The following is a 21,803-nucleotide window of genomic DNA, read 5'->3' on the forward strand; positions in this document are numbered from 1 at the left end:
AATTAATCAGGTTGTGTCTTTTCTTCTTTAAACTGAGTAGAATATAAGGACTTATAGTAGTCTCTAAATGTGTGCATTATATTTTTATGGTCAATGATTTTGTCTCCGTCTGTGTTGGTAATTACTAGGATTGCATTGCAAACTTCTTGCTTGTGGATTTGTTGAGCTAAGACCTTATTAGCCTTCTCTCTGTGTTCACAGTAATGATGTTGCAATTTAAGAATGAGTTGTTCAGTTTCTTTTGTTATCCAGAGGTTGAGGTCTGAATGCACAGCCTGACTTCTCCTATAAAGTGTCTCATTTGGACACCTGGCGTGTTCTTGATCAATTCTGGTAATTTCACTGATTAACTCTGAGGCCTTCTTGGTTTCTGATTTTGTTTTTGTGCGAGAGATATGAGATAATCTGTCCTCCTAAATTTGTTTGGTCTGGATTATCACAATTAAAGTCTCCAGCCAATATAATTTTATGAGTGTTCACATTAGGAATGGACGCAAATACGTTTTGGATGAAGTCCCTGTCATCCACGTTGGGTGTGTGGATAGTTATCACAATCACACACAATAATAGTATGTTCTACACTGTGTGCACAATTATTAGGCAAGTGAGTATTTTGACCATATCATCATTTTTATGCGTATATTCCAACTCCACGCTGTATTAACTTGAATGCTTATTGGATTTAAGCGCGTCAGGTGATGTGTATTTGTGTAATGAGGGAGGGTGTGGCCTAAGGAGATCAACACCCTATATCAAGGTGTGCAGAATTATTAGGCAGCTAGTTTTCCTCAGGCAAAATGGGCCAAAAAAGAGATTTAACTGACTCTGAAAAGTCAAAAATTGTAAAAAGTCTTTCAGAGGGATGCAGCACTTTTGGAATTGCTAAGATATTGGTGTGTGATCACAGAACCATCAAACATTTTGTTGCAAATCGTCAACAGGGTCGCAAGAAACGTGTTGAGAACAAAAGACGCTGCCAAAGATTTGAGAAGAATCAAACGTGAAGCTACCAGGAACCCATTATCCTCCAGTACTTTCATATTCCAGAGCTGCAACCTACCTGGAGTGCCCAGAAGTACAAGGTGTTCAGTGCTCAAAGACATGGCCAAGGTAAGGAGGGCTGAAACCCAACCACCACTGAACAAGAAACAGAAGTTGAAACGTCAAAACTGGGCCAAGAAATATCTGAAGACAGATTTTTTCAAAGGTTTTATGGACCGATGAGATGAGAGTGACTCTTGATGGACCAGATGGATGGACCTGTGGATCAGTAATGGGCACAGAGCTCCACTCCAACGTGGAGGTGGGGTACTGGTATGAGCTGGTATTTTTAAAGATGAGCTAGTTGGACCTTTTTGCATTGAAGATGAACTCAAAATCAACTCCCAAACCTACTGCCAGTTTTTCGAAGACACTTTCTTCAAACAGTGATACAGGAAAAAGACCATGATTTTTATGCAGGCCAATGCTCCATCACTTGCATCGAAGTTCTCCACTGCGTGGCCAGCCAGTAAAGGCCTTAAAGATGAAGGAATAATGACATGGCCCCCCTTCCTCATCTGACCTAAACCCTATCGAGAACTTGTGGGCACTTCTTAAACGCTAGATTTACGGGGGAGAAAAACAAGACACCTCTCTGAAGAGTGTCTGGGAGGCTGTAGTCACTGCTCCACAAAAAGCTGATCGTCAACAGATCAAGAAAAGGACAGACTCCATGAATGGAAAGGCTTATGACTGTTATTGGAAAGAAGGGTGGCCATATTGGTCATTGATTGATTTTTTTTGAAATGTCAGAGATGTTTATTTGTAAATTTTGAGGTGTTTGTTTATTATTCTCACTATAACAAATGAAAAGAAACAAGTGAGATGGGAAAATTTTCATTTTTCCTTTAGTTGCATAATAAATCTGTACACTAATAGTTGCCTAATAATTGTGCGCACATATGTATTCCCCTCATGATGTTCACACTCACATTTCCGTTGTGAAACATTCAGGTTTCAGGTTTATTAACATTTTGGATTGACTGATAGCACTGTGTTTGTTCCATATTAAAATTAATCCTCAAAAATACAACTTGCCTAATAATTCTGCACTCCCTGTATGTTTGTGCGGAGTACGTTTCGTTTCATTATCCCGTTTACTGTCCATCATATGTGTGTCAGTGAATGTTGTCCCCGTAAATGAAAAGGGAAAGGATGATGGACAGAGACCACAGCCCCAAGATGGAATTTGCCTGTCAAACTCACATGATTCATCCTGGACATTGTGTATTTAAAAAAGAGGAAAGAAAGGCAAAGGAAACAAAGAGAAGAGGGAGAGAAAGAAATCGAGGCACGAAAAGAAGACAATTTAGCCATTCATTTACCAACTCATCACAGCCGATCATTGCTTTATTCCACTGCTTGCTTTTTCAACATCCAATTCACCATCGCGACAGCCAGCACTGAGGAACCCCGGGGCTCGGAATTCATCCCAGCCATTGCCAGGACTTTCACGGTGAGGTCATTTCGTTTTCAGAAGGAGCGCAATAACATTACAGCCAGTATCAATACCGTCGGACTTTATTGAGGTTGGACTAATTTATCACCACATTTCAATTGCTGTTTTTAACTATCTGTGTTTGTATTTGTGTTCTGCATTCGTATTTATTGTTTAGGGGCAAGGGAGGGTTCTTTGTAAGTATCTGTACATTTATATTTTACATAGTAATTAGTCACTGGTGTCATTGGGAAAGTGGTGTTTTGCGCGCACATATATACATTATTGCATATTTGTTTGTCCTTATTATTTACTATATATTTGTGTTTGATTTTACATTCCTGTCTACTGTTTCATGGTTATTTCGTCATGTGGGAAAAAAAAAGAACAACTTGTAAGGAGTACGGCTTGTTATTAGATCAAGAAGCCTCAGGTGATCCAAGGAATAGTCTTGGTAGTGTAGTGGCCGGTCTGGGTAAGGGGTCAGCCGTTACAACTTTAGAGTTAAATAAACTACCCATCACCATCACGTATCGCCCTTCGGAATTAGACACTACATGTGACACTACAAATGAAATTGTTCTATGAATTAAGATTCCCACACCTCTAGTTTTCTTTGTATAACTGGAGTGGAATATTTGGCCAGTCCGGTGTCTGTGCAGCCAAAACTGATCCTGGCTTAATAAGTGGGTTTCCTATAAAAATACTAGCACCTGTGAACTGCCATCTTCAGGTCTCTCATGTGAGTTGGCCACTGAAGGACCCCCTGAAACTTGTCCTGAAGCCTCTCAGGCGTGGTCTTGGCTGTGTGCTTCAAGTCATTGTCATACCGAAAGGAGATCCATCACCCCAGTATGAGGTGGCGTACACTCTGGAGCAGGTTTTCTTCAAGGTCCTCTCTCTATTTGGCTTCATTCATCCTCTCCTGAGTTCTGACCAGTCTCCATGTCCCTGAGTCCCCATACCCTGATGGTGCCACCACCAAGATAACCAACGTCATTTGCTTCAAAGTGGAATGATTAGGAATGATTTTCCTCATCAGTACATGTGAAAAGGCGCTATACAAAATTATAAGTAGGTGAGGTCACCCGTCAACAGTGACTGTGTCATCCAGTGGTCACCGTGCCTGCTGGGTCTCTTGACACAGAAATATGAAAATCAGTGGTGTTTATAGTAGGAAGGCATTAGAATAAAAAGACACTATATCATGATGAGATGGCAAGTTCAGTCTCCAAGAGTGACTGTCTGTGTGTGCCTGGCTTCATAATGCAGGAATATGGAAAGATGGACATGGCATGATGGAAAGGCGCTATAAAAAAGGCCATATCATCAAATCAAAACTTGTCATTCTCAGTTTCTATCAGCAAGCTGACAAGTCTCTGCACCTATTAGTCATTTAAATATAAAAGGGATTGGTGTTCATAGTTCAAGGCACTATATAACAAAAGACACTAAAGAAGGTGATAAGGTGGCACTTTCAGCCACCAACAGAGACACTCTGTGAGCTTAGTGACTCACTGCACTTGCCATGGCTCACAACAGAGAAAAATGGGACAAAATCAGGTGTTTAAGATGAAAGGCGCTATATAAAATAATAAGGTGACAAATTCAAAGCCAGCCATTAACTTTGTGTCACCAGTGAGTCAGTATATCTGTTAGACCTCACAGTACTGAAATGCAGGATGACCTGGTGTTCACAAAAGAAAGGCACTATATAAAGTCACAAAGTGTCATAGTCAGTCATTAAAAGAGTGACACTCCATGAGCTGAGGAAGGTGTTACAACCACCAGGCCACACAATTTTAAAATATGAAAAGAGCTGCTGTTCATGATGTAAGGTGCAACATATAAATCATAAAGCACTAAACTCAGCCATCACCAATGACACCCTTTGTCATCCAGGGAGCCACCCTGCCTGTGAGGCCACCTAGTGGACAACATGAAGTTCACAATACAAAGGCCCTATGCAGAAAAGTCACTTATGAAATCCTCCAGTGGCAGGTGCAGCATCCAGCAGTGTCACTAGAAAGAGACGTCACACCTACCAGGCCTTACAATGTGGAAATCTGGAAAGATCTGTGGTATGCAGGCATGATTTGGAGGTCACTTTGTATGAAAATTAGAGAAACACACAATAAAGATGAGGCTGAGATCAGAATTCATGCTAGAAGGAAATGTTTATTTCAAGTTTAAAAGGATGCAGGGGTCAGCAGAGGGGCAAATGGGGCTTGTGAAGTGTAAAGCGGAGTGAAGATCTGCCGACCTCCAGGTGCTCCTCTGTGGATTCAACAGGCTCCTTGTTTGGCAATATAGAGGGGACTGGTGGTACCTCTGTAAAGGAAAGACATGTAAAGAATTACACCAGAGAGCCGAGATGTCCACTCCGTGACGCCTTCCTTCATTCCACTCACAGGAGACTTTAAGAGCCGCCCTCAACTCCACCTGCACACCTGAGGCAGGTATGGGACGGCAACACCTGTGGTGGTCCTGCATCAGGTGACCACCATCCACTCAGCATGACAGCTTAGTTACTTAAAGGAATACACTGCATGCAGGGAGTCCATATGTAGAATATTATGGGATATCCGAACTGTTTCTATCTCATTATGTTAAAAGCTGACTGACATTGTACACTTGTGATGAACGAGGACAGAAGTGGCTAATAATTATTAAAAAGTTCAGATGACCCAAACACACCTGGCATGCTGGACCACCATACCAATTACATGACCTGCCTGTGATCTGAGTGTAAAAAAGAAGGAAGCCACTGTGTCCTGACTGCAAGCTGCTTCACTACACACCCTGAAAGGCGCTATATAAAAGTCCTAAACCTGCCTGTTCACACCCAGTCACAGATCTTCTGACCGTTGCCTGTGAAACTTTGTGGAAAAATGGAAACAACTGAACGGAGACTCAAGATGGTCTGACGAATATAAAAGTTAGGTGGGGAACAGAAATAGAAGGTTAGGACGAAGAAGAGCAAGGGTTCAAAATGGAGAAAAAGAATAAATGATTAAAATACCACAGTCATCCTCAGCAATGTGAAGGCCAGCTGCTCCTGTGTGATGTGTGTTGTAACGAGTACAGAGTTCAGTGACAATGTGACACATGTGTGCCAATCAACACGCACTCTAAGGTGCCATCATCACTGAGTAGAATTACCTGAACTCTGAAGTTTTATCTTCTTCACCTCAAACGCCTGCCTGACCTCGAGACCCCTGCACTGCGTCCAGTGTGAAGTCATGTGATGTGAAAACAACAAGCCCCCCCTGATGTCACCCTCCCCAAACCGCCCTGTTAAAGGGGTTCTCCTACAGACAGAAAGTTCTTGATGCCAGTGCAGAGTGGGGAAGAGAGGCCTGACAGAAACAGCGAGCAGAAACACAGAGAGAAGAATCAGAAAAGGGAACAATGAAAGGATTAACACCAGAAGCGGACCACCGGCTAACCAGCTCCTCACCAAACACACAGCAGCCTGACAATTTTCCATACTGCAGTCTGAAGATTTGTGACTCGACTAAAGAAAGAGGATTTCCAGACATTTACAGGAAGAGAGTTGGGAGAATTTTGTTGAGAGGCTGACATTACTGTGTCTAACATTGGAGTTCATTATGAATCTCAGCTAGAGGGGATGCACAAACCAATGTGTTTCTTCATGGTGGTCCCAAGCCCTGATTAATATGGGAGGGTTATGACAGGAAGGGCATCCGGTGTAAAATTTTGCCAAATTAATCTGCGGACAACAATACCAATTTCCATACCAGGTTAACAACGACCGCCACCAATACTGTTAGCCAACATGGTGCTGGCAGAAATTGGGCTGCTGTAAGCCGAAGAAGAAGAAGATGAAGAAGGGGGAGACGTGTCCGAGGATAGAGGAGAGGAGGAAGGTAAAGAGAGCGGAACTGAGGGAAGAAACTTTGAATGTTGGCAGTATGACTGGTAAGGGGAGAGAGGTAGCAGATATGATGGAGAGAAGGAAGGTTGATATATTGTGTGTGAAGAGGGGAGTAAGGCCAGGTGGATCAGAGGTGGGTTCAAATTGTTCTATCATGGTGTGCATAGGAGGAGAAATGGGGTAGGTGTTATTCTGAAGGAACAGCACGTCAAGAGTGTTTGGAGGTGAAAAGAGTGTCAGAGAGAGTGATGATTATAACGCTGGAAATTGAAGGTGTGATGATGAATGTTAGTGCATATGCACCGCAAGTTGGGTGTGCAATGGGTGAGAAAGAAGATTTCTGGAGTGAGTTGGATGAAGTGATGAACAGAAAGTGGTGATTGGAGCGGATTTCAATGGGCATGTTGGTGAAGGGAAGGTATGGTGTCAAGGAGAGGAATGAAGAAGGTCAGAGGATAGTGGATTTATGAAAAGGATGGGCATGGCTGTGGTGAATAAGAAGAGGGAGGAACACAGGGTGATGTACAACAGTGGAGGAAGATGCACACAGGTAGATGACATCCTATGCAGAAGAGTTGATCTGAAGGAGACTGAAGACTACAAAGTGGTGGCAGGGGAAAGTGTAGTTAAGCAGCATAGGATGGTGGTCTGTAGGATGACGTGGGAGATCACGAAGAGGAAGAGAGTGAGGGCAGAGCCAAGGATCAAATGGTGGAAGTTGACAAAAGAAGACTACAAGGTTGAGTTCAGGGAGGAGGTGAGACGGGCACTGGGTGGCAATGAAGAGTCACCAGACAGCTGGGCAACTACAGCAGATGTAGTAAGGGTGACAGCAAAAAAGGGTGCTGGGCATGACATCTGGACAGAGGAAGAAGGAAAAGGAGACCTGGTGGTGAAATGGAGAAGTACAGGAGAGTATACAGAGGAAGAGGATGGCAAAGAAGAAGTGGGATAGTCAGAGAGATGCAGAAAGTAGACAAGAGTACAAGGAGATAAGGCACACAGTGAAGAGAGAGGTGGTGAAGGATAAAGAAAAGGCGTATGATGAGTTGTATGAGAGGTTGGACACTAAGGAGGGAGAAAAGGACCGGTGGGCTACAGAGAGGGGCCAAGCTGAGAAAGATGAGCAGCAGGTTAGGGTGATAAAGGATAAAGATGGAAACAAACTCACAAGTGAGGAGAGTGTGGTGAGCAGCTGGAAAGAGTACTGTGAGTGGCTGAAGAATGAAGAGAATGAGAGAGAAAGAAGGTTAGATGATGTGGAGATAGTGAATCAGGAAGTGCAACGGATTTGCAAGGAGGAAGTAAGGACAGCGATGAAGAGGATGAAGAATGGAAATGCGTCTTTGTAAACCTGGAGAAAGCAAATGGCAGAGTGACTGAGAGGAGCTGTGGTATTGTATGAGGATGTCGGGAGTGTCAGAGAAGTATGTAAGAGTTGTACAGGATATGAACGAGGGAAGTGTGACTGTGGTGAGGTCTGCAGTAGGAGTGATGGAGGTGGGATTACATCAGGATCGGCTCTGAGCCCCTTCTTATTTGTAATGGTGATGGACAGATTGACAGACGAGATTAGACAGGAGTCCCTATGGACTGTGATGTTTGCTGACGACATTATGATGTGTAGTGATAGTAGGGAGCAGGTTGAGGAGACCCTGGAGGGGTGGACAGATGAGAGGGGAGGAATGAAGGTCAGTAGGACCACCACAACAGAATACATGTGTGTGAATGAGATGGAGATCAGAAGAGTGGTGAAGGAGTAGAGTTGGTGAAGGTGGGGGAGTTTAAATACTTGGGATCAACAGTACAGAGTAACGGGGAGTGTTGAAGAGAAGTGAAGAAGAGAGTGCAGGCAGGGTGGAGTGGGTGGAGAAGAGTGTCAGGAGTGATTTGTGACAGACGGATATCAGCAAGAGAGAAAGGGAAGGTCTACAGGACGATAGTGAGACCAGCTACGTCATATGGGCTGGAGATGGTGGCACAGGAGACAGGGCTGGAGTTAAAGATGCAAAGATTTGCATTGGGTGTGATGAAGATGAATAGGATTAGAAATGAGGACATTAGAGGGTCAGCTCAGGTGGGACGGTTGGCAGACAAAGTCAGAGAGGCGAGATTGCGTTTTATTTGGACATGTGCAGAGGAGAGATGAGGGGTATATTGGGAGACGGATGCTAAAGATAGAGCAGCTAGGCAAGAGGAGAAGAGGAAGGCCTAAGAGGAGATTCATGGATGTGGTGAGACAGGACATGCAGGTGATGTGTGTGACAGAGCGAGATGATGAGGACAGAAAGATATGAACAAGATGATCCGCTGTGGCAACCCCTAACGGGAGCAGCCAAAAGAAGAAGAAGATGAAGTAGGGGTGCTAATCACTCTGCTGCCATGGCATTAAACTGTAAAAAGTGGCAAATAAAACAATAAGCTTCAATCCAAGTCATGGAGTCCCTCTGTGATCCTTTGTGAATCACTACATCTCCATTGCTGCTATTTGCAAATACCACTTGGAATTCACTATCAAAAAGTGCTTTATAAGTCATAGATTTGTTTGGCAACTTCCCATCATGGCCTTCCTTGTGTGATCTTGTGTAGGTCCCCTCCCTGCTGGGTCCATAATATAATTAAAATGCTGTTCATTAACTTTAATGGGCCTTTAGATGGAGTTCATTACACAAGCACACTATAAAAAATCACCAAACAGTCTTTTTCAGTGCCCTCCATTGATTCCCTCATAGGTTAAAGTCATCTGTCTAAACGTCAATATCTGAACTTTCAGTTGGGTTTCAAAGCCCTTGTTACTTACCGCTTCACCACACAGTATGAGCAGACGCTGGTGTAGGTCTGGCCATCGGTGGCACACACAGGGTTGTTGCGAGTCGTGCAGTCAAGATTCACAAGGGCCTTACAGTTGGGCTACAGAAATGGAGAGCAGAAGGTCAACTGCACGTACGTAGCCAGGAGAAAACCTGAAGGAGAAAACATGAGGAGACCCTTACCTGTGGGGGGATGTCTGCCCCGCTTGTCAAAGCTGTAGAAGAAAAGAGGATGAAACCCGTCATTGAATACTTCCTGAAACATCTAAAAAAACGTCAATCTTCATCCATTTTCAGAAATAAACATTGAGGAGGACATAATAGTAAGAATCTGTCATCAAATCAGACGTCACATTACACAAAATACATCCATCAGTGCCATCGTCATACACAGCATGTGCTGCTCTGAGCTGACGGCTACACTGATGGGCTTTGAAGGCACAAACTCCTCAGTGGGCTCCTCTCTAGCAACCCTTGTGTGATCCTGAGGGGCTGACATTCCCTCCTGCTATCTATCTGTCTGTCTATTATAGTGCCTTTCAATAGCTATCTGTCCTATTAAGGCTTTCATATCTAACTATATACTCTCTGCATTATATAGCACCTTTTGTACCTGTTAATATGTCATGTAAAAGTCAGGTGGCACAGTGGCACAGTGGTAGTGCTGTTTGCGTGTTCTACCTGATGGTACAGAGCTTTACCTGAGCTCTCCTCCTAATTAAAGAAAGGGGCTTTGTCTGACCACTCGTATTTTCCTAAAATGGCTAACATTTTACAGGTTCTGCCAGGGGTGTGTACAGTTATAAATACAACTCTACCTAAATTAAACATATTTAACACATTCATGTTAAAGAAAAACAGAGCATCAGTAACAAAACTCAGAGGGAGAGAACACACAAAACCCACAAAAGTAGAAATCAGAACTAAACTTGAAAGAAATTGAATTATTTCCCATTAAACCTTCTTAAAGCCAGTTTTTACTAATCAGTTTAATTTATTTGTCACCAAACCTGTCCACTGTGGGGAAGACGCAAACTGAGTAATAAGCAGGAATCTCACCTGAGAGGCAAATGAAGGCGACGCACAGCAGCAGGAGGCGCATGGCAGACATCTCGACTCGTCTCGTTGGCGTGTGTGTGTCAGACTCAGACTGGCCACCCAACACGCTGGAGCCCTCAATTTATAAGGCGGCACATGAGGATAACAAATAAAAAAAAAAAACCTGCAGGCATTGATCCTCCCGATTACTGGAAATTCAAAACTGTTGTAAATTAAGAAACGCCTTAGAGATACACATGTCACATAGATAGATAGATAGATAGATAGATAGATAGATAGATAGATAGATAGATAGATAGATGTGAAAGGCACTATATAATAGATAGATAGATAGATAGATAGATAGATAGATAGATAGATAGATAGATAGATAGATAGATAGATAGATAGATAGATAGATAGATAATGACTTGGCTGATGCTCTAAAACTTGTCGCCATTCTCCCCCCTTTGGCCCCTCATGAACTCACAGCTGAGGGTCTTGTGTCCAGAACTGTCACTTTTCTGAATGGTCAGACCCTCAATACATTCTTGACAGTCCAGTGATGATCTTGCCAGGTGACAGACAGACATGTTGCTCCATCACACTAAATCCTTCTCATCCCTGGTGGTTTCTCACTTGGCCTGTAAAAGACCCCCTGTAGCTGATCCTGGTTTAGCCCCAGACTGGACATCAGCTATGGATGCTGACTGCTTTGATGATCTTCTCTCTGTCTGCCCATCTTTGCTTTGATCAGTATTTGATGTCTTAATAACTCTTATTAGCATCATCTTATTATGTTGTTATATTTTTAAATGTACTTTGCTGGCTTTTATGTCACCTGTTGCTCATGTCAGGATCAACACTTCCACTTCTGATTTCAGTTATGTTGCCTTATCATCGGCAGCCTTATGCTGGTGTTGAGTTCCCTGAATGTTTTCCTTAACGTAAACTTTTCTTGTAACTGTTGTTTTTGAGAACAAACAGAGGGGACTTGTGAATTCTGAATTTTTCACAGGCCCTTTTCCTGTATTCTTCAAAAAGACCCCAATAACTCCTGTCCTCAATATGGCCTCTCTCAGCCCCTCTCAACCAAGTCTGCTTGACTCTAATCAGTCGCCATTCCACGAGGCGGCTCTGCTTACTGTTGTTGCTGTGAATGTCATCTCTGCTCATTCTGCCTGATCTCTCCTCTTCCTCTGACATGATCAGCCACCGGGTTTGACTCCTGCCTCCTGGGCAGATTCTGTTGTGTGTCCTGGCATGGAGAGATGCTAAGAGGGCACCAGCCAAGCACAGGAGTGCCCCAAGGATCACTGCTGGGTCCTCGCCTCTCGTCACTGAACACCTCTTCACAAGGCCCTGTCATCCAGTTCTATGGTTTTACCTATCAGTGCTTTAATAATCAAGACTAAAATACAATACAATTGATTGATATAGCTGTCGTTCACCCCAGAGGACCACACGGTAAAAGCTGGAATCCCTGCATGTCTCCTGATATTGCAACCTGGATGGAGGAACACCATCTGTAGCTGAACCTTGCAAAGATTGCTTTTCTTGTTATGCCACCTCCTCAGTCTGTTTCCTGTCAGCTTGGCTCACTACCACAAACAAGTGCCATCTTGGTACACAACCTCGGAGTCATGACTAATGACCAGCTGCCTTTCATGTACCACCTTACTATGGTCTGTCGGATTTACTCTGTAGAACATCTACAAGATCAGACCATATGTGACAATATGCAGCACATCTCCTGGTCCAGGCACTGGTCTTGTCACGTCTGGGCTACTGTGACCTCTCTGCTGGCAGGAGTACAGTCAAGTGTCACTAAGTCACTGCAGATGATTGAAAATGCTGCAGCGTGCCTGGTGTTCAGCCAGCTCAGATGGGCACAGGTCACTCCTCTCATCACCTCACTACACTGGCATGATGTAGAGTGACAAATTAAGTTCATATCCTTGGTGTTTGTATAAAGAGTAGTGACTGGCTTAGCACCTACGTTTGTGAAGACACTTGTGAGGTCCTCTGGTCCTTCTCGAACACTCTGGTCTGCGGTCGAATGGCCAATCCCAACTCTCTTCAAACAAACAAACTGCACATCTCCATCCAAACTGCTGACTCCTCCGATGTGTTGAAGAAGCGTCTAAAGACTCTTGTCTGGTGAGTTTCTGTCTAAGTGATTATGGCTTTGTTTGGTTTTGTCACCTAGGCATCGTAACTCCCTGGCATTTTGTTTCATATTCTTCTCTTGTGATGTTCAGTTTTCTACTCTTGTCCTGTCACATTTCTTCCCAGGGTGATGTCTCCTCAGTTATGTTGACCTCTTTTGAAGGTTGCTTTGGACTAAATTGTCTGCTAAGCACTTCAATATAAATGTGAATGTCGCTTACACCATTAGTGAACATTTTAGGAAGTGTAATCAACATCTGCACGTCAGTCGCTGCCTTCGCTGAACTTCATGATGACTCCACACGTGTTAATCCTGAGAGCAGCTCTGTGACTTTCTTGTTGTCCACATCTTCCTAAATTCTTACATTCTGGATAATTCTGGATAAAAGTCAAACAATAAGTCAGCTGTGGTGTCTCAATCTGTGACTTTCTGGTTTCATATAGCGCCTTTCAAGGTTGAGTGGAACCCTAATTTGCTGTTCCAATACAATTGAAGTTTTTTGATATTTTCTACCAGCACTGGCAGGTGAAGTGACTCTTAGGACTGACTCACTGATGTTATAGACCACCTTCCATAGTGAAGACCACCTCAAGGTAGTTGCCGTAAGGATGTGTGACACTTGGCAGGACTCATAACGGGTCACACAAGGAGTCAGCGAGGTGGAAATGCGACTTGTAAATCTGTGATTTTATATAGCGCCTTTCATTGTGATAACAATGTCACACTGTAGACATCTCACTCTCTAACTCACTTTTTACTGAACAGGGTCGCAGGGGGTCAGATGGAGTCTTTCCCAGATAGCATAGTGGGCATGGCAGGGAACAAACTCTGGACAGGGTGCCAGTCCATTGCAGGGCGTACACACACACACACACACATACATCACCCGTACAATAGGGACAATTTAGAATTTCCATTTCACCAATCCTGCGTGTCTTTGGATTGTGGGACGAAAGTGGAGCACCCGCTGGAAACCCACTCAGACATGGGGAGACCACCCAAACTCCACGCTGAGAGGACCCTGGACTCAAACCTAGCTCTCCTTACTGCGAGGCAGCAGAGCTACCACTGCGCCACGGTGCCACTCACTGTAGGCATCTTCCTCCACTTCCTCAGTCTGAACCCTTTCAGGTCACTCATTCAAAGTCACACGGTGAGTCACTTTTGGGATTTGCATTTGATACTAGTAAGCGACATCCTGAGAGCTCAGACTTGAACTCATTAAATCATCGACATTTACATTTATTAATGGATTGGCACTTTTATCCAACTCACAAGTCAGATGTACCAAACTCTTTGCATATTTCTACAATGTGAGCCCTGGCAGGTAAACTGACTCATTCACCATGCTGTGAAAAAGTATTTGCCCCCTTTCTAATATCCTCTGCTTTCATATATTTTTTCACAATTAATGGCTACGAATGGCACTGAAGATACGCCTCTGCCATCGCAGACTCGAGCGTCGGCCCGACTCAACTGCCTTTCAGAAGAGTTGTGAACTTGAGAGACGTCACAGGGTGAGCACAGAACATCTAAAGGCCACCTGACATCTACAACATCTGTGAAGGTACAAGGCTTTGAGAAACAGTAAGTGCGATACAGTGGCATGCAAAAGTTTGGGCCCCCCTGCTTAAAATGTCTGTTAGTGTGAATAGTTAAGTGAACAGAAGATGAACCGATCACCAAAAGGCATCAAGGTCCAGATTTCATATTTCTGTAATATTTTAAGCAAGATTACATTTTTATTTCCATCATTCACATGGATGTATAGTATCCGGGGTGAACTTCTCCAGGTTGCTGGTAAGGCTGTCTTTCCTGGTATTGCAAGCAATTTTTGATTCCATCTGGGAGACGGGTGTCATCCCAACTGACTGGAAAATGGGGTTTGTCATCCCTATCTGGAAAGGGAAGGGTGATCGCCTGGATTGGGGTAACTACAAGGGGATAACACTGTTCTCCTCGGTGCTGGGTAAGGTCTTTGCTAGGGTTGTCCTCAACATGATCTGTCATCACTTGCTCACCTACTAGCGACCGTAGTCTGGTTTCTCGCCTAAGAAGTCTACTATCAACTGCAGCCTGGCACTGAGGGTTCTCATGGAGGGCAAACACGAATATCAGTTTCTTTGCAGCCTTTGTTATCTGTCATTGAGCGTTTGACTCAGTTGATCGAGCTGCCCTATGTGACATCCTGAGACTTCGCGGGATCCCCTCAAGGTTGCTGGATATCATGGTTCGGCCTGTACACTGGTACTGGGAGTGCTGTGCAGAGTAGAGACAGACCCTTTGCGTAATTCCCTGTTGATTGTGGTGTTCATCAGGGGTGTCTTCTGCTCCTACTCTGTTCAGTTCTGGCAGGGTCATGGGGTCCAGTGGCTCTGGGGCATACGTTGGTGAAGAAAGAATCACTGATCTTGACTTTGTCAATGATGCTCAATGGAGGCTCTGATGGAGGCTCTCGAGAGACTTGTCAAGGAGTCTGAGTGTCTGGGCTTGCGAGGGTCCTGATAAAAACCAACAGTGAGGCCTTTGATGACCTCTTATGCATGGGCATCAGCAGTGTGTCTGTCTGCAGAGAGAGTGTTGTCCTCGTTAAGAGGTTTACTGACCTCAGCCGTGACATTCATGTGACTGGTGACTCTTCTTATGAAGTCAGTAGACGGATTGGGACAGCATGGGAAAGAGGTATGTGGTGTCCCTGATTTATCAGCAAAAGGACGAAGGTCCAAGTCTTTACAGTCCTGGTGCTCCCTGTTTGTGACACATGGACACTATCCAGTGACCTGAAATGAAGACTGGACTCCTTTGGTCTTTCCAGAAAATTTCTTGGGTCCCATTGGTGTGACTTTGTGTGGCTCACAGAGTCCCAAATGAGGCACATGAACTGCATTGTGGGGGAACGTCAGTTGTGGCACTACAACCATGTGACGCGATTCCCCATGGGTGATCCTCATTGCTGAGGACCTGAGTGGGAAGACCACGCCAAGGGGACGCCTATGTAACACCTGGCTGCAGCAGTTAGATGGTCATTTCCGGAAGGTGGGACTGAACCACGTGTCTGTCTTGCGGTGGATTGTCAACCAAGATGCCGAGCTGTTTCGTTGTGTTGGGTGTGGCAATGCATTGTACCAGTGCCTGCTCGCCAACCTGACCTGACGTTCACAAGTAGAAAATACCAACAAAGTGAAAAGGGCCTGAAGCAAAACTCTGGGCCCCTGACATGGTCAGCACTTTGTAAATCTCTCTGTGGTGAGTTATCACAGCTTTCCAACACTTTTTGTAGCCATCTAAGAGTCTTTCATTTCTTATTTGGTTAGTTCTCATCCATTCATCCTTCCAAAAGGCTTTTAATTCTGTGAGATTCTTGGTTTGTCTTTCATGCCCTGCTCTCTGTTTTGAGGTCTCCACAGATTGTCAATGATGTTCAGGTTGGGGTCCCCTCCTTTGAGATATTCCATTGTAGATTCTGACCTCGTGGCAGGACTCATCCTCTTTTGACTGATGGTTTGAGGCATCTGAGAATTTCTACGGCTTTGACATTTGCATCACCTGGGCTTCCCTAAGGAGCCATTAGTCCTAATGAGCTAATGAAGATCTGGGACCTGAAATATCTTGGGGTGCCCAAACTTTTGCACGGCTCTCCTTTCCTTTTTTTCCAATGTACAATTGTACAAAACAAAAACAATACACTAATCTTGCATAAAATGCTGAAAAGAAATGTGTCACCTTGAACTTGATGCCTTTTGGTGATCAACTCATCTTCTGCTCACTTAACTATTCACACTAATGGACACTTTAAGCAGGGGGGCCCAACATTTTGCATGCCACTGTATAGTAAATATTCCTGTACTCATTAGAACATTAGAACCATCTAGACGAGAAGAGGCCATTCAGCCTAACCAAGCTCGACAGTCCTATTCACTTATTGACTCATCTGCTAGCACCGCCATCACAACTGACAAGAGAGGAAGAGTAGGGATGACAGGGACGAAGATCAGAAATGACGATAAAAGTAAAGAGGAAAGGATGGCAATCTGTCTAACCTCCATATAACTAGAATTCTTTGATCGCTTTTTACATTGAAAGAACTGTCACATCTAGTAGTAAGTTACGGTGACGTCAGGTACTGTGGCATTTCTGTGACTGGGGCAAGGTGACTTAAATGTCCAATTGCTGATGCCATTAAATGAAGGACGGGTCGCATCTGAGGCGATCAGATGGAGTGGAAAAAGCAGGATGGGATCTGGAGATTTCTGTGAATGAGAACAATGAGGAGTGGGAACATCACAAAGAAAGCTGATGTTATACCAGCTGTGCCCACCCTGTGACGTCTCTCAAGTTCGCAGCTCGGCCAAAGCTTAGATCTGCAGTGACAGCGGTGAGTCTTCATCACCAGTCATAGCCATTAATTGTATAAAATACACAAAGACAGAAGAAATTACAAAGGTACCAAATACTTTTTTTAAAGCGCAGTGAATGAGTCACTTCACTTGCCAGGGCTCACCTCATAGAATCACACAAAGAGTTTTTTTACCACTAACTTGTGATTTGGATAAAAGTGCCAACCCAATAAATAAATGTAAATGTTGAGGATTTAATAGCCTTAAGCCTGTGGCATCAGGGTGCGGTTTACCGGTGACAAATGCAAATCCCGCTGCTGTTACACACACAAGTGCATGCTGTTATATGTCAAGGGATTCCTGATTTTTTTAAAATCAGAGCCCTCAAAAGTGTTGTAGCAGGACCCCCATAAACTCATTGCTTTGAAGGTGGGCATGACCTTGGATCTTGGTTTCTGCTAAAGGTGGTCTCAGCCTGATTTTGAACAATAACAGGAAATGCTTAGCTAAAGCAGACTATTGATGATGAATATGGGATGAAATTCAAACATGAGAACAATCTGGACGAGAACAGGACATTCAGCCACCAAAGCTCGCCAGTTCTTTCCACTTAATTCCTCCAAAACAATAGTTTTGAAAATCCCTAATGTCCTACTGTCTGTCACACAAGTTGGTCATTTATTCCAAGTGTCTCTGGCTATCTGTGTGATGCAAAACTTCCAAATGTTTTGTGTGAAATTTCCCCTTCATAAGTTTCCAACTGTGTCCCGTGTTCTTGATAAACTCAATTTAAAGTCACCGCCTTGACCCACTGGACTAATTCCCTTCATAATTTTAAACACATTAATCAGGTTACCCTGATCTCAACCGAGTTGTTCTTCTCTGGACGTTTTCTTGTGCTGCTGTGTCCTTTTCTGTCCTGGAGACCAAAACTGCACCCAGGACTCCAGATGAGGCCTCACCAGTGTGTTATAAAACTCGAGCAGAACCTCCTGTGACTTGTACTCCACACGTCAAGGCGCTATATAACCTGACAGTCTGTTAGCCTTCTTAATGGCTTCTGAATGCTGTCTGCCAGTTGAGAGTGTCAAGTCCACTACGACTCCTAAATCCTTCTCATGAGGTGGACTTTCAATTTTCAGATCTCCAATTGTGTATTAAAACCTCACATTTTTACTTCCTACGTGTACTGCAATATTTTACATTTACTTACATTAAATTCTATCTATATAACTATTATATAGTGTCTTTCACATCTATCTATCTATTATATAGTGCCTTTCATATCTATCTATCTATCTATCTATCTATTATATAGTGTCTTTCACTCTATCTATCTATCTATCTATCTATCTATCTATCTATCTATCTATTATATAGTGCCTTTCACATCTATCTATCTATCTATCTATCTATCTATCTATCTATCTATCTATTATATAGTGCCTTTCACATCTATCTATCTATCTATCTATCTATCATATAGTGCCTTTCACATCTATCTATCTATCTATCTATCTGTCTATCTATTATATAGTGCCTTTCACATCTATCTATCTATCTATCTATTATATAGTGCCTTTCACGTCTATCTATCTATCTACAGTATCTATCTATCTATTATATAGTGCCTTTCACATCTATCTATCTATCTATCTATCTATCTATTATATAGTGCCTTTCACATCTATCTATCTATCTATCTATCTATCTATCTATCTATCTATCTATCTATCTATCTATCTATCTATCTATCTATCTGTCTATCTATCTGTGTGGTGTGTGTATCTCCAAGGCCTTTCTGAATTTAAAACAGTTTTGAATTTCCAGTAGTTTCCAGGGTCATACTTGCAAGTTTGTTTGTTTTTTAATTTGTTTTCCAAATGTGCAATCAAGTAAATCAAGAGCACCAGCGTGTTGGGCTGCCAGTCCGAGTCTGACACACTCACACCAATGAGACGAGTCGAGATGTCTGCCATGCTCCTCCTGCTGCTGTGCGTTGCCTTCATTTGCCTCTCAGGTGAGATTCCTGCTTTGTCAGTTTGTGTCTTTCCTACAGTCGCCAGGTTTGTTACAAACTGATAAAAGTGTGTGGCAGGTGGCCAGATCCCATGCCCGGCCAGGATGCCCCTTCTATATATGTTCTGGGGGAGCAATCATGGGCTTCTCAGGACCTCCCTCAGGACACTTAGTGGAAGCCTCCCTGGCTGACAATGGTGTCTCAGTTTCCCACAGGGCTCCATTGGACTGCAACTTGCATACGCATTGCATTCATTTCTAAGGACCTGCTCAGTGGACACTTCAAATGAACTCTGGGAATGCGTACGAGAAGTGTTTAGCTGCAGCTTGCAATACCTATGACATAGATCAGGTACTGCCCAGAATGTCGGTCACAAAACGCCCTTTGACTGAGATAACCCTCCTACAACCCTAATGTTAAACATAGTGTAACAGGGTGGAGTGGTGGCTCTGAGGCTAAGGATCTGTGCTGGCATCCCGAAGGTTGCCGGTTTGAATCCCCATCACTGCCAAGTCCCTTAACCTTCAATTGCTCCAGGGGTGCCGTACAATGGCTGACCCTGCACTCTGACCACAAGGGGTATGCAAAAAGATGCATTTCACTGCGTGTTGTCCTGTATAACTATGTTTGTCACAAAAAAGAATTATTATCTTTATAATAACCTACAACACTAATGTTAATCATTGTGTAATGTATGTTATGTGACTGACGTTAAGGACGTTTCATGATATTGGGGTATTACATGACTGACCTCATAGAAACATGTCTTCTGTGCCGTCTTTCGTTTTTGTTTTTTGCACCTTCACAATCGCTTCAGAATGTACGGCAGCATATTTGAGCCACAGAGAAAAAAATTAACAACGTGGTGAAAAGGTGTATTTTTTTTTTATTAAAGTGGAAATTTCGTCTTAAATCTCCAAATGTCCACTTTAATCTCGTAGTTTACTTTCTCATTAAAGCAGACCGCCGTGAACGTCACCTTAAAACCGACCCAGTTGTTAAATCGCTATGTGCACTTCTGGGGCTTCATCCTGAACTGACAGCAGCAGGCAATCGCCACACAGAACACGTTGTTACACTTATGGTATTCCAGCTCTCTGCTCATTTAGAATCCTTAGATTCGGGGCCGGCTCTACGCTGGGGCAAGGGGGGCAATGCTCCCTTAAACAAACGTCTTGCCCCCTTAAATCAAACTTTTAGAAGTTGGGGAAGAAAATAATAGATAACCCACAAACTGAATATGGACAAGATTTACTACAGTAGCTGAAAAATCCACTGGAAAAGGCACAAATGAGACGACAGGTCTCACCTCTTGTTCGCTCTTTGCCTCTGTGCACTGTTTGTCCGCAGCTCACACAGCACTTCCGCAGAGATCCCCCACTCACCCTCCCCCCAGCTAAACAGCCAATCACTGTTAGTATGCAAATGACCCGGTGTCAGGTTTCTCAGTAGGCAGGGCTGCGCAACAGCGGCAGGCTTTGAGGAAGCAGCAAATCTCTGTTGTCAAAGTCATAGCGACTCGTGAGATAATTAACAACAACTAAAAAATACATCTATATTTGTACAGTCAATGGGGGACTAGTCCATTGTTCTTCTCACAGTTTCAGTCTGGTAGAGAAGTGTTTCTTTCTCGATCCCACAAACACCACCGCTGCTGCATAGAGCCGACTGGAGGACCGGTGTCTGTCCGTCAGACTCCGACACAAAGCCCCGCCCCAGCTTTCTCGTTTCATATACTGATGTAATCACAGCGATTTTAGTAAAGCTTATTCACTTTCCACCCCAGCTTCCAGCAGTTCACAAAGGGAAAGTTAATGCTGTGAGATGCATCCTTTTTCCCAAGCTTTTAAAAAGTGTGACGCTGCTCCTGGCTGTACCAATAGCAGTAGCAATGATCAGAGACAGCAACTAGCATGTCTACTCCTGTGGCATCAACAGGCACTGCTTCTCCTGTACCTCTGCCAACAATTGCTGCCCCAAAGCAACCCGCTCAGCTACCCAGTGACTTAAATGGCAATACACCATCCCAGCCAATACTGGGTAGTTACCCCAAACGTGTATTTGGTGGTACAACATTAAGATCATTCAATCCTGCCTGGTACGCACACACCATGGCTGGAGTACTCTGTTGTGTGGGACGATGCTTCTGTTTCCCTGTCGGAAATATGGCAGCACTGTTAATGAGAGGGATGTAGTTTTTACCTTAACTGGTTTTAACAACTGGAAAGCAGCACTTGATCGAGACAAGGGGCTACAGAGGCATGTGTCCAGCCACAACCATGTGCATGCTTCAACCATCTGGACTGAGCATAAAAGCAGAGAGGCCACAGGGGACTGTGGATTCAATGTTGGTTGGTAAAACACAACTTGAAAAAAAAACATTACTATGTCAAGAGTATTGGTAGTGCTATAAGGTTTCTCTGTGTAAATGAGTTGGGGCTCCGTGGGACTGCAGAAACCTTGAGACATGATGCAGCGGGTAATGATGATGACATTGCTTCAGGTATTTTTCTAAAACTGATGGAATATACCTTAGAGAAGGATGAGAAGCTAGCAAGCATTGCTAAGGGTGTCCCAAAAAATGCAAAATACACATCTAAGGATATCCAAAATGAAATTATCCAAACACTGGCTGACATGGTGCTTGGAGAGGTCAGAAAAAATATGAAAGTGCTGATTCTGCAGGGTTTTGCCTCAAAAGTGATGGGACCAGGGATAGGTGCAATGTGGAAAATGTGTCTGTGATAATACGGTTTGTCAGAAATTCCATGCCAGAGGAGCATCTTATTGGGTTGCTTGACTTGCAACAACTTGATGCAGAGTACATCACCTCTGAGATCCTGTTACACCTTTCTGATGCTGGCTACAGTGCTGACAGTATACTTAGCCAGTGTTATGATGGGTTAGAGGTGGTGTACAAGCTCTGCTCCAAAAGAGCTTGACAGATATGTCCCATACATCCACTGCTACAACCACCAACTGCACTTAGTGGTTGTGCATGCCATGCAGAGTGAGCCGTGTGCAAAAGATTTTTAGCCTATCTAGTTCACT

The 21,803-nt window shown here is 43.7% G+C and overlaps 1 protein-coding gene across 1 annotated transcript; it reads right to left on the reverse strand.

Moving 5' to 3' along the window:
• Window positions 1-4,637: 4,637 nt before the first annotated feature.
• On the reverse strand, window positions 4,638-10,355 carry LOC120543174 (serine protease inhibitor Kazal-type 1-like). The gene is made up of 4 exons (XM_039776086.1): window positions 10,247-10,355; window positions 9,371-9,402; window positions 9,178-9,287; window positions 4,638-4,810 (listed from the first exon to the last, which is right to left on the reverse strand). The coding sequence occupies exons 1-4, from the start codon at window positions 10,296-10,298 to the stop codon at window positions 4,765-4,767; spliced, it is 240 nt and encodes a 79-aa protein (XP_039632020.1). The 5' UTR covers window positions 10,299-10,355; the 3' UTR covers window positions 4,638-4,764.
• Between the last annotated feature and the right edge of the window lie 11,448 nt (window positions 10,356-21,803).

This window comes from Polypterus senegalus, chromosome 13 (genome assembly GCF_016835505.1).
Source record: "Polypterus senegalus isolate Bchr_013 chromosome 13, ASM1683550v1, whole genome shotgun sequence".
NCBI classification, from domain to species: domain Eukaryota; kingdom Metazoa; phylum Chordata; class Cladistia; order Polypteriformes; family Polypteridae; genus Polypterus; species Polypterus senegalus.